This window comes from Stegodyphus dumicola, chromosome 1 (assembly GCF_044657685.1).
Source record: "Stegodyphus dumicola isolate Sdum_Otavi_A_Nest chromosome 1, ASM4465768v1".
NCBI lineage: Eukaryota > Metazoa > Arthropoda > Arachnida > Araneae > Eresidae > Stegodyphus > Stegodyphus dumicola.
The window spans coordinates 103,501,914-103,517,226 of NC_140768.1; the positions used below are offsets into that span (position 1 = coordinate 103,501,914).

Below are 15,313 nucleotides of genomic sequence, written 5' to 3' on the forward strand. Positions count from 1 at the left end.
TGTGACTGTGGATGAAGATTGGAAAATACTGGGATTAGACAATCAATGAATAAGTAAACTGACATGTTAATGTAATGATGTCTGGCTTATACACAGAAGAAAAGCACATTGGAACTATTTTACTTGAAAATTTAAATAGTGGGAATAAAGAGATAATCTCCCCTTCTTTTTAAAATAATATCTACTGCATTAACACCTTCAGAAATTTCTTCACACACATGCGAGAATATATTTCAATAACAGAATGCTTTGCTTAAGACTCAGAATCAAAAGACATGTCAGATGACACAGACATTTTCCTTTTAACAAAAGTTAAAATTCGCCTTAATATGTTCTTGGGGAAAGACCTCCCCCCAATTTTATGTAACTATATACAGAAATTTACATTCTTATGATTTTAAAAGTATTAATTTTTAATTTGTTTGAACATAGTTAATATTTTTTACAAATTGAAAGTATGGGAGTAAAATTGTGTAATATCAATAGTAGGTTATGATAGTATCAAAACTGTACAGTTTATATATATATATATATATATATGTAAGAGGTAATAAAATACAACAGCTGCTTTAAATATAATTGGCAACCTCAAATTAACTATTCTAGATTTGGTGCTCTCCCCCTAAATTCATCTTGGTGCTGTCGTGTCCGTTCCCTCGGCTGTTGTGGAGCTAATATGTAAATGGTAAGTGGGTCTCTCGATGGGGGTTTGGCCCTCATAGTCCCAGTGGCGGGGACTGACAAAGTAAAGCAAGGCACCGATTCTGAATAAGTGGTGACCCGAGGCAAAGGTGACTTCGTCTCTTTTTGACTTCGTTTCTAGATTTTCACCTTGCTGAGGCTGTGTGTAAAGCCGGGCCGGGACTGTGGGGTCTGCGCCGCCACTGATGAGTCCCGTACAGAGCCCGTTCAGTAACACTTTGTACGGAATTTCCAGGTGGAAGGCGCGGCCTCTGGTGTGTCTGTTCTCCCAAATTCAAGATCTTTTCACTATTAAAATAACTAAAACTAAAATTAACTAATCACGGCTTAGATTAACATATGCACCTATGCAGTATAAATACTGCTTCGAGAGGAACGAAGTTTCTTTTTTCCTAGCTTCCCGCCATGCCAACATCTCCATGCTGCTTATGCTTCTCCGCTTGAAATAACGTCGTAAGCACCGATTTAGAATAATTAATATTTGCCAGTCCGCAAAGTATCCAGCTATATGTTTAAAACACAAAGTGTCATCGGCCGACAACTGATAATATAACAGCACCTACATTACAATAGCAATAGTTTATTAGTTTTGAAAATAATATGATCGATGATGAAAAATATAACCAACTGGCAACTATGTACCTAATCGCTTTTCATAATTTGCCGTGCTGTACACTTAGCACACCAGTTAGTGTGCCAATGTCTGCCTTGAGTACCAATAATTACTTGAACACTGAATATCTATCGTAGTGTTTAAGGCGTCTTAGGTTAGGTTTCGCTTTTTATCTTGCTTACATTCTTCTGCATGCTTGGACAACTGAAAACTATACAGCAGCGTAAGTTTTTAATAACCACTTAATTTAATACTGTGCTATAACTAATATTTCTTTAACTTTACCTAGATTAAAAATCAATACCCAAGATGAGTAAAAAAGAAACGAAAGGCACATTACTAAATTTTGTGCAAAGAAAGGATTCTTCAAAACCAAGTATGTTGTCCACCCCTTCGAATACAGATGAAGATGAATATAATCCACAATCTGTGAAAAAAAGAAAAAGCTTTGTAAGGCACTATATCGCAGACTATTTGAAATATGGTTTTGTCATTTGGCCACAATCAACAGAAAATTGTCTAAAATCTGAATGTGTTGTTTGTAGAGATGTTTTTTGCAATGAATGAAAGCATTATTATGAATGCCAATTATGTCAATTGTTGCCACTTGAGGACAAGAAGAGGTTGACAAGTGGCGCTTCAGGTATGGTAGATAAGGTTAATCGCTTGTCCTTGATCTGTTTTTATATGCACGGGTTTTAATTATTTTTTTTTTTTTTTTTTTTTTTTTTGTAATGTGATTTTTCTCAAAGGTTTATTTTCTTATATATGATAATTATACTGATATGTAATAATTACAATATTTACTTATCCTTATATCTAAATATGATTGTAGGCAAATGGTAATAAGAATACTATAATTAACTTATGTAGTAATTCTTGAATACCTTGTAAAGTTTTTTTTTTGGGGGGGGGGAAGGTGAAAAAAAAAACCACCAGTTCGCGAAATTTTTCCATCTGTGGACCAAAAAAGGATGAGAAGCACTGATCTAAAATGTATCAAAATAAAAATGGTGATTTTTCAATTCAGTTTTATCAACATCTTATTTCTGCCTTTTCCACTGAGCCATGCCTACAGCCAGAAAAAGTACTGGATTTCTATTACGCTTTAAAATATTAAATATACACACCTTTCACATCTTAAAATTTTGTTTATGTATCATTTGTGAATGGTACCCTAAAATATGTGTAAACAGTGCTCCACTGTATGCTGTGTGAAAATATACATTATGTTGCAAATTTTGTATATACGTAAATAATTTAGTGATATTATATGTAAATTGTAGTATATCTTATTGTAGTACAGTAGAAGCCCAGAAATCCGCAATGCTTGAGACCAGAGGTTGTGCGGATTTCAGGACAGAAAACATATTATTCAGACTAAAAGTGCAAAATAAATAATGCGTATTAGATACATTTAATTAAATTATTATATACATTAATACAATAATTAATTATATGCATTAAATTATTATTACATATATAAACTATATATTATATTGTTCATTTACATTAGGCTCCTCTATATTTAAATCAGCATGAATCTGCTTCCTTTTTTCTCTCAGGAGTAGTCCTGAAATAGACCCCATCACTCCGCAGCTGCTGGAACCCCTCGTACAAGACAGCATCAAGGTTTGCTGATTTCGCCTCATGTAAAGATTTCTGGTGTTAGAATCACTGTTGCTGTAAAATTTCAAAAGCTTTTCTTTATTGTTCCGTATATGATACACAGTTCGTGAGGCATTTCTATATGATTCTGCTATAAACCAAGCAGCAGGACTTGCCACCATCTTTAGCAGAATTTCCACTTTTTTCATTACCGTTAATGAAATGTGTTTACGTTTTTCAACGAAGCAAGCTGTAAAATCATGAATGCGTTTCTTATCTGTCGTATTAAAAAAACGCTGAAATTCAAAATATTCTTAATTTATCCACAAAATATCCGGATTAAAAAAAAACGCCATCACTAAACTATCTGGTGAAATAGCAAAGCTCAGAAAGTACAACGTGAAGCGTGAACTTGAAAGAAGAGTTGAATTTACCATCTGCTTTTTTACTTCGATGCAGATTGGAGGGAAAAAAACTTTTATCATGATGTCAATAATTTGGTATTTCCGTCATAGCTCATTATTATTCGGTAATTATAACATCATTATCCAGTAAGTATTTTTTCTTCGATATTTCATATTCTATGTTGCGGATTCCGGAACCTATAAACTAAATGTTTATATTTTGAGAGCAACACAGATTTCAGGAGTTTGCGGATTTCAGGTCGGTATTTGACTGTATATGTAAACTGTAGTATGCTGAAAGGCCTTAGAATGCAAAGCATTGTCATCAAAACAGGTTTATGGGTAAGTACATTTAACATTGAGTTAAATGGCTACCTCGCTACACTGGTGAGATGTTGAAAGGCTGGCGATAGTTTTGGCGAGAAATCGTCAAGACAAGAAGTCCGACATTTGAATCTGACCTTTGTGTAAACTGTAACTGGTCCAATCCTATGTAACTAATTGTGTAGGCCTTCCAACAATTCTGAGAAATCAAAGGTATTGGAAATTTCTCGGCAGACAGAAGGAAAACTATGTAAGACAAGAGGCAGCATCAATATTCAGTTTAGCTCAGAATATTGATAGATTACTGTGCGAGTTGACGCATTTGAATATCTTTCCATTAGCTTGTGTTCAATGTTCTTAATAGTTTTAAGTGGTAACTACTAATTGTGTTCTGTCATCTTGAGAAAAGCTGTATGGGTACTTTTGTGCGAAAAGTTCCAGAACTGTAGTGTTTCGGGAAAAATAAATTTTATCAAGCTATCATCGGTTTTGTGTGCAGTCAATCCATTATGAACACACAGGCATGCAACAATATGTGTGTGTGTGAATATATATATATATATATATATATATATATGTGCCCTGTGCGATTTTCATATAGCTAAGTGTAAACAGTAAGGTTTCACCTGAAGACAGAAATAAAAATCTTGGTATTAAATAAAAAAACAACAAACAGGGCCAGTACCACAGTTGATGGAGCCAATGCAGCTGCACTGGGAGCAGAATTCAGGGGTGACAAAAATATTTTAAATTTGGAAAAGCATAATATAGCAAAATTTAGGAATAGTAAAATTTTTAGAATTAAGGACAGGCAGAATTTACAGAAACACCAGGCAGCAGAATTTAGAAGACAATGCCTCCATAGACAATGCACCAAGCGGCAAAATGTCTATTGCCAGTTCAAACAATAACTGAATTTTAATTTAAAGTACAGCAGAAATTCTCAGCCTACAAAACACTTTAACCTGGAAACATTAAATAAGAAAAAAACAAATTTTTAAAATATACAATTTCCCTTTTAAAACTAATCCCAAAGCATTTACTTATTGGAATATGCAAACTTGTTTGGATCGGACATTCACACCAACTTCCATACCTACCAACTTTTCAAGAACGTAATTCAGAAAAAAACTGTAAAGTGAAATTAAAAGAAAACACACACATTGATGTTTTGAACCAAACGAAAAGTGTGCATGTACATTAAATTTGCACAGCAGCACCACAGTTCCAGGTTTCGATCCCCGGGCTGGGCAAGGTTGACTCAGCCTTTTATCCCTTGGGTCGATAAAATGAGTACCACGTTCACTTGGGAAATAAACACTGGGGGTCCTGCAAACAAGCTGACCACTAGTTCAGGGTCCATGCTTACACACTGCGGACCCACGGTCAAGAAAGCAGATTTCAGGGCATTGCTGGCCCACTAGGGCTGTTGCGCCACAGAGTTTAGTTTAGTTTAAAAGAAAGTTCTAATAATGTTTATCAACACATTTAAATTTTGCAATCATGGTATTCAGAGATTATTATACATAAAATTAATATACATTTTAAAAAATGAAAAAAATATTAATTTTTATTTTCATATTCATTTCCTAAAATAACATAATTTTAATATATTATTGTCACTTTAAAGATATGAAAATATTATAGTCATCTAAAAACAGTCATAAAATTTGCAAATCACAGAATCAAAATCTGCATACTGGTTTTACAAATCAACAAAATGCCGATTAGCCAAAAAATCTACCAATACAATATATGAAAGGGAAAGGCCTCTTTTAAGGCAAACTAAAAAACAGTAATACTTAAAACAGTAATAAAAAAATCTGCTAAAAGTATGCACTTAAAATACAGATTTGGTGAAAATTATTTTTTTTTGGGGGGGGGCATTTTTAAAAAATTGTAAATTCATAAAAATTCACAGACATGTATAACAGAAGACCCCCTTTCTTCTTTTAAAAAGCTTTCTATAGAAAACATGGTATTGAATATGTCTTCATATAATTCAACAACTCTTCAGAAAATATTCAATTTTAATATACGTAGCGTATTCGGAAACTAAGTAACGTTTCATTCTAGCTCTGTCGCAGCGCTGTGGTAGGCGTCCCGCGCATGCGCACTAGTCTTTCTTGTTCACTGACTTTCAATTGTCGCCATTTTGGTTGCTCTATGTTGTATTTTCAGTTTGCTGTGTACATTCAAAATGTGTAAGACAATTAGTTCTCCCGCTGACTGGGAGATTCGTGCCGTGATTAAATTTTTGAATGCAAGGAATGTTAAACCGGCCGAAATTTATCGTCAAGTGACAGAAGTTTACGGTGAATATGCGATAAGTGATGGAATGGTGAGAAAGTGGGTAAGAATGTTTAATGCAGGTCAAACAAATGCCCACGCCGGCCTTCTGTTGTCACCGATGATTTGGTAAAGAAAGTTGATGAAGCAATTCATGAGAACAGACGCTTCACAATGACAACTCTTTCAGAGGCATTTCCACAAATTTCATGTACTGTTTTGTTCAAAATTGTGTCTGACCGCTTGAATTATCGCAAACTGTGTTCCTGATGGGTTCCAAAAATGCTCACTGATATTCACAAAACAAAGTGACTTGGTAGTGCCCTGACATTTCTCACGCGGTACAGTGATGAGGGAGAAAACTTTTTAAACCAAATTGTAACAGGTGATGAAACTTGGGTGTGTCATTTCACACCAGAATCGAAACAACAATCGATAGAGTGGAGACACACTCATTCTCCGAAAAAACAAAAGTTCAAAGTGACAATGTCATCACAAAAAATCATGTGCACTGGGATAGGAAAGGCGTTTTGCTTACTGAATTTCTTTCCAGAGGTGAAACCATTAATGTGGCACGATATTGTGAGACTTTAACAAAACTAAGGCATGCCATTCAAAACAAACGAAAAGGAATGCTAAGTAAAGGAATTGACTTGCTCCATGACAATGCTCGGCCCCATACTGCTGGTGTCACTCAATCATTAATTCGACAGTTTCATTCGGAACAGTTCGATCACCCACCGTACAGCCCGGACTTGGCGCCGTCCGACTATCACTTGTTCCTGCACATGAAGCGCGAGCTTGGTGGCAAGCGCTTTGGATCTGACGATGACATGAAAAATGCTGTGGAGTCATGGTTATCGAAAGTGGCGGGAAGTTTCTTTGACGATGGTATACAAAAACTGGTCACCTGCTATGACAAGTATTTGATCATTGGTGGAAACTATGTTGAAAAATAGTTTAAGACGTGTACTTTCATGTAAAAATGAAATTGGATTCGAAAAAATTGTTTTACTATTTTTTTTTTTTTCAAAACGGTACTTAGTTTCCGAATACGCCTCGTATATATAGTAAGGTTATTTTAATTTTATTAACAGTTTTAATTTGGAGTTAAACTTTTTTTCCTATCAAATCTTTAACTTCAACTTACGACTTCCGGCCAGAACATAGTTTTAGAATCCCGTCCGAATACTTAATGAGGAGAAGCGCTATTTAAACCGCGAAGTTCTCCAGTCTGGGAGAGAGAGATACCAGATTTCTAGATAGCACGCGTCTGCCTTTTTAGGCTACTTTCTCTTAAGCTATTATTACGCCTGGCCGTGCTTTAGGCCCTTAAAAGCTTCGCAAGACATTAAACGTTAAGGGGATTCTATTAGAATCTTGATAGCTTCGGCTATATCTCTTTAGTTTAGATTAGTTTGAGTTTAATTCTTAATCTCTTAAGTTCAAGCCTAAGTGGCGGCTTTATTGTATTTCTCCAAGACAGAGTTTGTTAAATCTTAGTTGAAATAATAAAGGGATAGTTAACCCTTCGTATTTGATGTTTCCCGTACATGAAATCAAGCTATTATTCACTAACTAGTTCTTAGGATTCTTCATGTCAACAGTAACATAGCATTTACAAAGTGAGGAACCCTACAATATGTATATATAAAGTATAAAAAATATGATGACTTTGCTTTATGCTAACAGGCAAACTCTAATTAACTTTCCGCAATTTTAGGATCTTCCTACCAGAACAGTACTATCGAGGACATTCTGGCATGTTATGTAACCACTACTATAAATGCAGAGTTCGTGCCATTTTTATTTAGACTACTTTTCTCCTCCTGCCGCTATCAGATCTCTTCTGTTTTTCCCATCTGCCTCCCTTTGTTCGAACAATATTACACAGTAAATTTAATCTTATTTTGTTTAAATTACTACTGCATATGTAATTCTGGAGAAGGTAATCTAAAAGAATAATGATACGCCATTAGCATTGAATAAAGACATGGAGCTATAAATTTATTATTCTTTGTCATTATTTGGATGCCAAGCTTCTTCACTCCTGTGCCCGACTGCCAAAATATAACATATATATATATATATATACACACACACATATATATAAAATAGACATCTTTTAAAAACGGATAATACATTGGTACCTTGGTATACATCATTAATCCATTCCAGATCCGTGGACTTGTACCAAACGTTTCCAATAAGAAATATAAGGAAAAATAATTAATAAATAAAAATAAAATAATTTATAAAAAATCCTATTGTTATAACATTGTTTAATACTAAAATACAAATGTAATGGGTGAAGCTGTACTGAGATGAAGCACTGCAGTTGATACTGTACATGAAACTACAAAATATTTATGTGAAAAAACACAAAAATCACTTATGGTGTGGGCTGCTTACTGAATAGCTAGGAATACCTACTGCAACTGAATAGTAGCAATAAGCATGCTGATGCTCATAGGCAATAACAACATTGTCTTGATAGTTAAACAAGAGTAGCGTACGTAGTCATGTTTAACTGAACTCGAGATGCATTCCAAATAAATATTGTAGGCCAAACAAACATTTTCATGTCCAAACAGGATGTATTTCAGAGTGGATGTATACTGAGTGTAATTTGACATTAGGCAGAGACAAGAAAACCTGTAAGTTTTTACATAAAATTTTGCTTAGTTATTTTAATAGCTGTTTTACCTTACTTTAAATTTTAAGCTGATATGTTTTCTTTACAATTAAATAAATAACAATCCTGATCACTCATTTAAACATCTTCATTAGTTTAAAGAAATTTTGTAATATAATTTTATATTTTGGAATAATTATTAATAATACAAAAATAGATTAAAAATTTGGTAATTCAGGAACTTCATTTGATATTTACATATTACCACGACTGTGAAACTGCTGTTAAGTACAGTCAAAAGTCTTTAATCCGGACTCGTCGGGACTTTGGCGATTCCGGATTATTGGTTTTTCCGGATTATAGATCATCAGTTTAAATCTGGCAAGATGGCATGCAGAAATTATAAAATTAAAAATATGAAACCGTAATTTATGAAATAAAGAGGAATTGTGATCTAAAGAAATCAAAATTTACAAAAAAGCTTAATATTTATTTGTTTACTTTATTAAACATTTCTTTCAACGCGCACATGCGTAAAGCATACATTACGCATAGTCGAAATTAGAAAATTGCAACCAGAAAACTATTTGATGCGTATTCGTGATATTTATAATGATGAGGAATTTGATTTAAATCCTATCCAAGGTTCATAGCCACATTTTAGTTAAAAAAATAAGCACCTATAAGCACTTTGCAAGCACATTTTAAGGAAAAAAATAAGCACCTGTCTAATTACATCATACACAACTGCATAACCTTAAAAATTAGAATTGTAATTTAAAATATGAGAAATAAAGTACTTATTAAGAGAGAATAAGCATTACCTAAACCATGGAAAATATTTTTTTTTTTTTTTTAATTTTAAATAATAGTTCAATTTACAGAACTAGTTTGCAATGAGAGAAAAAAAAAAACTATGAAGAACTAAGCTATATTACAAGATTTAATGATGAAATTTCAGTTCAAAATAGAGAAAATAAATAATAATAAGGCATACTTATTGTATTCGTTTGGAACTAATAATAAATACAATTTATTTTTCCACTCATATTGATATTTAAATAATTTAAATCTAAATTCTGAACATTTTCTAAATTTTCATTGTATATCAGTTCTCTCTTAACAGAAATTGCAAGCAAAATAATTTAAGTAAAAAAGAGCGAACATTTCTGAAATCAGAAGCCAGAAATTTGCTTCATGCAGCCATCTTTAACAGTAAAAGCTTAACTAACCCGCATACTTGGAATTGGCGAATATTCGGACAGTCGAGCATAACTTGAAGGAGCGGAGGGGGGGTAGACTGTAGACGCTCTTTAGATTTTTCCGCTAATAAATGCTTTTGACATTTCAATATGTGCATCATATAAAAATAAACCAACGGAACTAAAAAATATTCTGTTTAGCAAGCACAGTAAAACTCTTTCAGTTAGTAAGTAAGTGTTCATAAACAAATCTCAGACTGAACACCAAAATTAATTATCTCTGCAATATATGGCAAACGCTATTGCGCAATATGTGCGCCGTAATTCTTCCCTACGTGATATTATGCAATCGGAATCAACAATTGCCGTTATTGGGAGAATACAGAACTAAATAACTGGGGTGTTTTTCATTCTAATTTTCAACAGACAGCGTTAAATTTCCAGAATAGAATCATTCTTCGCTTGGGTTGGTAGACCGCAGAACTTTTAGTCCTATTCAATCCAGATTGGAAAGTAACCAAAAAAAAAAAAAAAAGTCTGTTGCTTGTTTTGCAGCGAACTGTAACAGTTTCAATATTCAAGATTTTGCGGAGAAAGGAGAGACCTCCCAACCTTCGTACTGTATAATATATTGGCCAAAAAATGAAATTATTTTGACTATTCGATTTCTTTCCCTTTATTTAAGCCATTCCGAATATTATTCCTTAGAAAGCTAATCTGTGTTAAAACACAACTATTTTTGGAAGTTTACTATACTTCAGCAGTTACTGCAACTATGTTATTATAAACATTCATACATATGCTCATAATATAAGCACAACGATCATAATAAACATGAATATGAACTGACCAAGCAGAACGAGAATGCAAATTTTTAAGATCTTGATAGAAATTCAAACGTGTGTAGTATTTGGGTGGGAGGAAAAGAATGCCGAATGTAGCGGAATTTTCTACTGCTTTCGCAATTCAATAGAACAACGGGCACCTGTCTGTACTCTTCGTGCACACCAAAGGTTATGTTAATGCAGAAAAAGGGGGCAACGCTATTTCCGGGAGTATGACTCACCATCTGATATTCCATATTAGGAAGAAAAGTTGTTTAGTTAGTTTCGGCTTTGGTATGGGGAAAAATAGGGCGTTCATTAAAAAAAAAAAAAAAAAAGCACTAAAAGCAAAAAATAAGCACTAAAAACAAAAAAATAAGGACTTTAAAGAAAATTAAGCACCTATAAGGGCCTTATATTTTATTTTCAAATATAAGGACTTATAAGCACTTATAAGGACCGCTACGGAGTATATCGAGATGAAATGCTACATTTAGTAAGGAATTATAAGCCGAATAAAATAAAAACATCTGCCCTGAAGATAAGGATAGTGCTGACAGATCAACTTCCAGTTTATTGCCCACCCCCACAGAGCAGCGTAAAATTGATAAACAGATTTCAGAATGGTTAGAAAAACAAAGGATATGCCTTTATCCATTTTTTGCAGCAATTCCACTTTTTGTTTAATGGACTTCAAAACATACTTTCGCTTTGCAGATCCTTTACATATTAGTAAATATATATCGGAAATTCCATTTGGCATAATCGAAAGTTCAAGCTTACTTTTATAAAATTGCTCTAACAGTCTGCAAAAAATAATAAGCTGGATCCAATTCGAAGATTAAGGAACAACACAATCTGCAACATTAACTGAATTGGATAATTTTAGCTTAGCTTATGCCGTCTGTTATACATTAAACGCGCATGCGTAAATGCATATGCGCATGAGTAAACGCTTATGCATTGAGGTCCGGATTATAGATCATTCCGGATTAACGACTTTTGACTGTAGCGCAATTTAGCGTCAGTTATGAGTAGTTAATGCAGTTGATAACATATGTGCTCTCATTTGATATAGCCCAACTAATTCTTGATAAATCACCTTTTGTTTTTATGTACCAAGGATGTAAATTAACTGCTACTGCTGCAGTTTTTCTTGTATTTAAAGTAAAGAAATAAAATTTGGGATCTGCCTTCTACAAAAGAGCAAGCAATGGATTATTTTCAAAGTTATGGGATCCTAACATAAATAAATAAAACAAAGTGTATTAATAAAGATGCTATGGTCAGCTGAAAATGGCCGAAAAAACAGTAATAAAGCAGACCAATTATTGGCGGGAAATGTGTACTAACACTGTTCTAAGATTAATGAAATAGTAGAAATCGAGACAAACGTTTTTAAGATGTGCAAACACAAAGCAAATTGAATCCCGACTGTTTATTAAATAGAAGTTATTTACTTTAGAATTATATATGAACATGGACGCGATGTAAGCCAACTTTCACAGTTGACAGGATAATCGTAAATACCATATCCCCCCTTCCTAAAGATAAAACAGACCTTAATCCCTCATGGAAAATATTAAAATTTCAATTACAAAATTTTAAAAGAAAGAAGCACATTGTTACATACCGCATCATCTGCATCGATTCCATGACCATCCCTTACTTGGTAATACCTGCATATATGTTGAAGGAATTCACATCTAGCAGAGGATAGCTCACACTGAAGATTTGCAACTTTATTCTATGAAAATGTAATATATTAAAATGCTGAAGAAATTTTAAAAGAAATTTTTTAAAAAATCATGCATATTGTACAAGACATCCATACATTTAACAAATTATTTATACCAAAGACAATTAAAATTTAAATGCTGAATTTCAGAGGATAATAAGCAATGAAATTCAACTTTTTCCTTCATTTAAAACCTTGGTCAGATTCTTCATTCACTTATTTTAGAAAATTGTCTCTCGTATACTGATTCAACAAAATTTAATTTAGAAGTTCTTTTGTATTTCAATGATATTTAAGAACACATACAGAGATAAAATTTGACTAATTTCTTGTATTTTATACTCTATTATTGAACAGTTTGATGAAAAACCTAACTATTATGACAGAAAAAAATCGCACATAGCTCTTTCCTCTTTTGGCATCTTATCTAGAATACATATTATCATAAATGAATTTGTCTGTATTACATATTTATAAATTATTAATCTCTATAATGCATTAAGCCATTACCAAGTAATTATATAGTAATTGTATATATATATAATTACAATGCACTTATATATAGTCAAAAGTCGTTAATTCGGACACCCATAATCCGGACCTCAAAGCCACAAACTTTCTGCGCATGACGCATGCGCGTAAGACCTTTACGGCTGCGAATATGCGTGCGCGCATGCACATAATACGTTTACGCATGCGCGTTTAATGTATAACGGATGGTATAAGCTAAGCTAAATTTTTTCCAATTCAGTTAATGTTGCAGATTGTGTTGTTCCTTAAACTTCGAATTGGAACCGGCTTATTATTTTTTGCAGACTGTTAGAGCAATTTTATAAAAGTAAGCTTGAACTTTCGATTATGTCAAATAGAATTTCCGATATACATTTACTAATATGTAAAAGATCTACAAGGGGGGGGGAACGCCACGGCGCGCAATGAATTGGAAGTTGATCTGTCAGCACTATCCTTATCTTCAGGGCAGATGTTTTTATTTTATTTTGTTTAATTCCTTACTAAATGTAGTATTTCATCTCGATGTACTCCGTCTTTGATATGATTTAAATCAAATTCCGCGTGATTATAATTCCCTTCCGATAGTGAAGAAAGTGACACAGAAGTTATTAAAAACGAAAAAATTTTGATTGACAAATTAGTCGGTATTCTCGACACAGCAATTATAGGACTTGAACAGCGGAACTTTGTAATTGAAGAAGAAATTATGTCTGTTTATGGAATTAAAGAAAAAGTATTATTACATAAAACAAAGCAACATAAACTTACATTGAAAGAAACGTTTAATAAAGTAAACAAATAAATATTAAGCCTTTTTTTTTTTTTTTTTTTTTGTAAATTTTGATACCCTTTAGATCATAATTGTTCTTTATTTCATAAATTACGGTTTCATATTTTTAATTTTATAATTTCTGCATGCCATCTTACCAGATTTAAACTGATGATCTATAATCCGGAAAAATCGATAATGCGGAATCGCCAAAGTCCCGACGAGTCCGGATTAACGACTTTTAACTGTATATATATTTCTGGTTTCCATATCAAGAAAGGAAAATTCCTGATGCGGACACCACAGGACTTTCTTATACGGAATATTTAATTCATTTCTATTTATTTCCTCGAATGTTATTACAGATATATTTCTAATTCAATCAATTCAGTTCTCACTTCACGGAAAAGCAAAAATGCATATAAACTCAAATCTTTATTAAAAATTGTAAAATATAGAAAAAACTAAAACACCAAATACAGTTTAAAACACAATTTTCACAATTAAAATTTCTATGCAAAAACAAGCAATTCAGTCAGTGCACAAGAAGACTTTTCAGTTCCCAAAATTGAAAGTTACGTTTGGTCCCATTGTGCATAAAGACACTGAAGTTGATGCACCAACTGACATAATTCACTGTTCTACTAAGAGTTTTAAATGTAAACAAATGATCATATCGTTATGCTTAGTTACACCACATAAAAATTGTTGACAATTCTAAACTACGGAATGCAAAGGTATAAAAACCTTAATTGAAACATAAGAACAAAATAGTAATTCAATCACTTTAATAGAAAAAATGCACAATTTACCAGCATAAAAAAAAAAAAAAAAAAAAAAAAAAAAAAAAAAAAACTGAGCTCACCCATCAAGGTAACAGAGTATATATACAGTGGCTCTCAAAGGTGTTCATACACTTTTAAGAATTTGTAGACAACACACTGTAGCCTGGAACTGAATTTGAATATAAAGCTCAGCGTTTTTTTTAAATCATGCCCTTGTGATTTTGAATAAAACCAATTTCTTAATAACTTTTCCGTGTGATTTTGAATAAAACTAATTCTTTTCTTTAATAAATTTATTTACTTTTTATAAAACTGAAAAATGTAAGGAGGCATCATAAAACAAGCCTCACAAAAGTCATCATACACCGAAATATTTTCATAAAATTTCATAAAGTTATCATCTGTCACTTTTTTTATTATACAAAATGCAAAAATAATCCCAAGAACTTGGTTGGAGCAGTAATGCATGGCGGTGGAGATGTCCTTGTGTGTGGACGCATGTCAGCATCAGGGTTAGGTAATTTAGTATTTACTGATGGTATAATGAACCATGTTCATTACTTGATAATGATAATATAATTCAAATAATGAACATGGTTCATTATTTAAATATTTTAAAAGATAAAATCGGTTTTATAATTTTTGGGAGAAAAGAATCCTTTATTCTGTCCTTACGTATGGATGTAACACAAAAACATCATTAAATTGCATTCGATAGAAGTCAAAATGAATATTTTCGTTGAAGCATGATACCCGAATTTTTTCATGAATACAATACTTCCTTTTTACAAAGACTTAAAAAACACTTGTACTATGTTCATACAATAACTAATGTATTTTTACTAAGAAAAATTTAATCAAAAATTCTCATTATCAAATATAAATTTTTATAAATGAATAAAGCAAT

At 32.6% G+C, this 15,313-nt stretch overlaps 1 protein-coding gene across 5 annotated transcripts in view; it reads right to left on the reverse strand.

Annotated features, from left to right (window-relative positions):
• LOC118182008 (phosphatidylinositol-3,5-bisphosphate 3-phosphatase MTMR3) overlaps positions 1-15,313 on the reverse strand; it is a 194,761-nt gene that overhangs the window by 46,824 nt on the left and 132,624 nt on the right. For 3 of the 5 annotated variants that reach the window (XM_085818549.1, XM_085818533.1, XM_085818543.1), the window contains 2 exons: positions 12,235-12,348; positions 1,656-1,742 (listed from right to left, as the gene is read on the reverse strand). In XM_085818549.1, the coding sequence (XP_085674675.1) occupies positions 1,656-1,742; positions 12,235-12,348 (201 nt within the window). The remainder of the gene's footprint in view (positions 1-1,655; positions 1,743-12,234; positions 12,349-15,313) is intronic. The other 2 variants (XM_085818553.1, XM_085818559.1) reach the window with 1 other exon arrangement.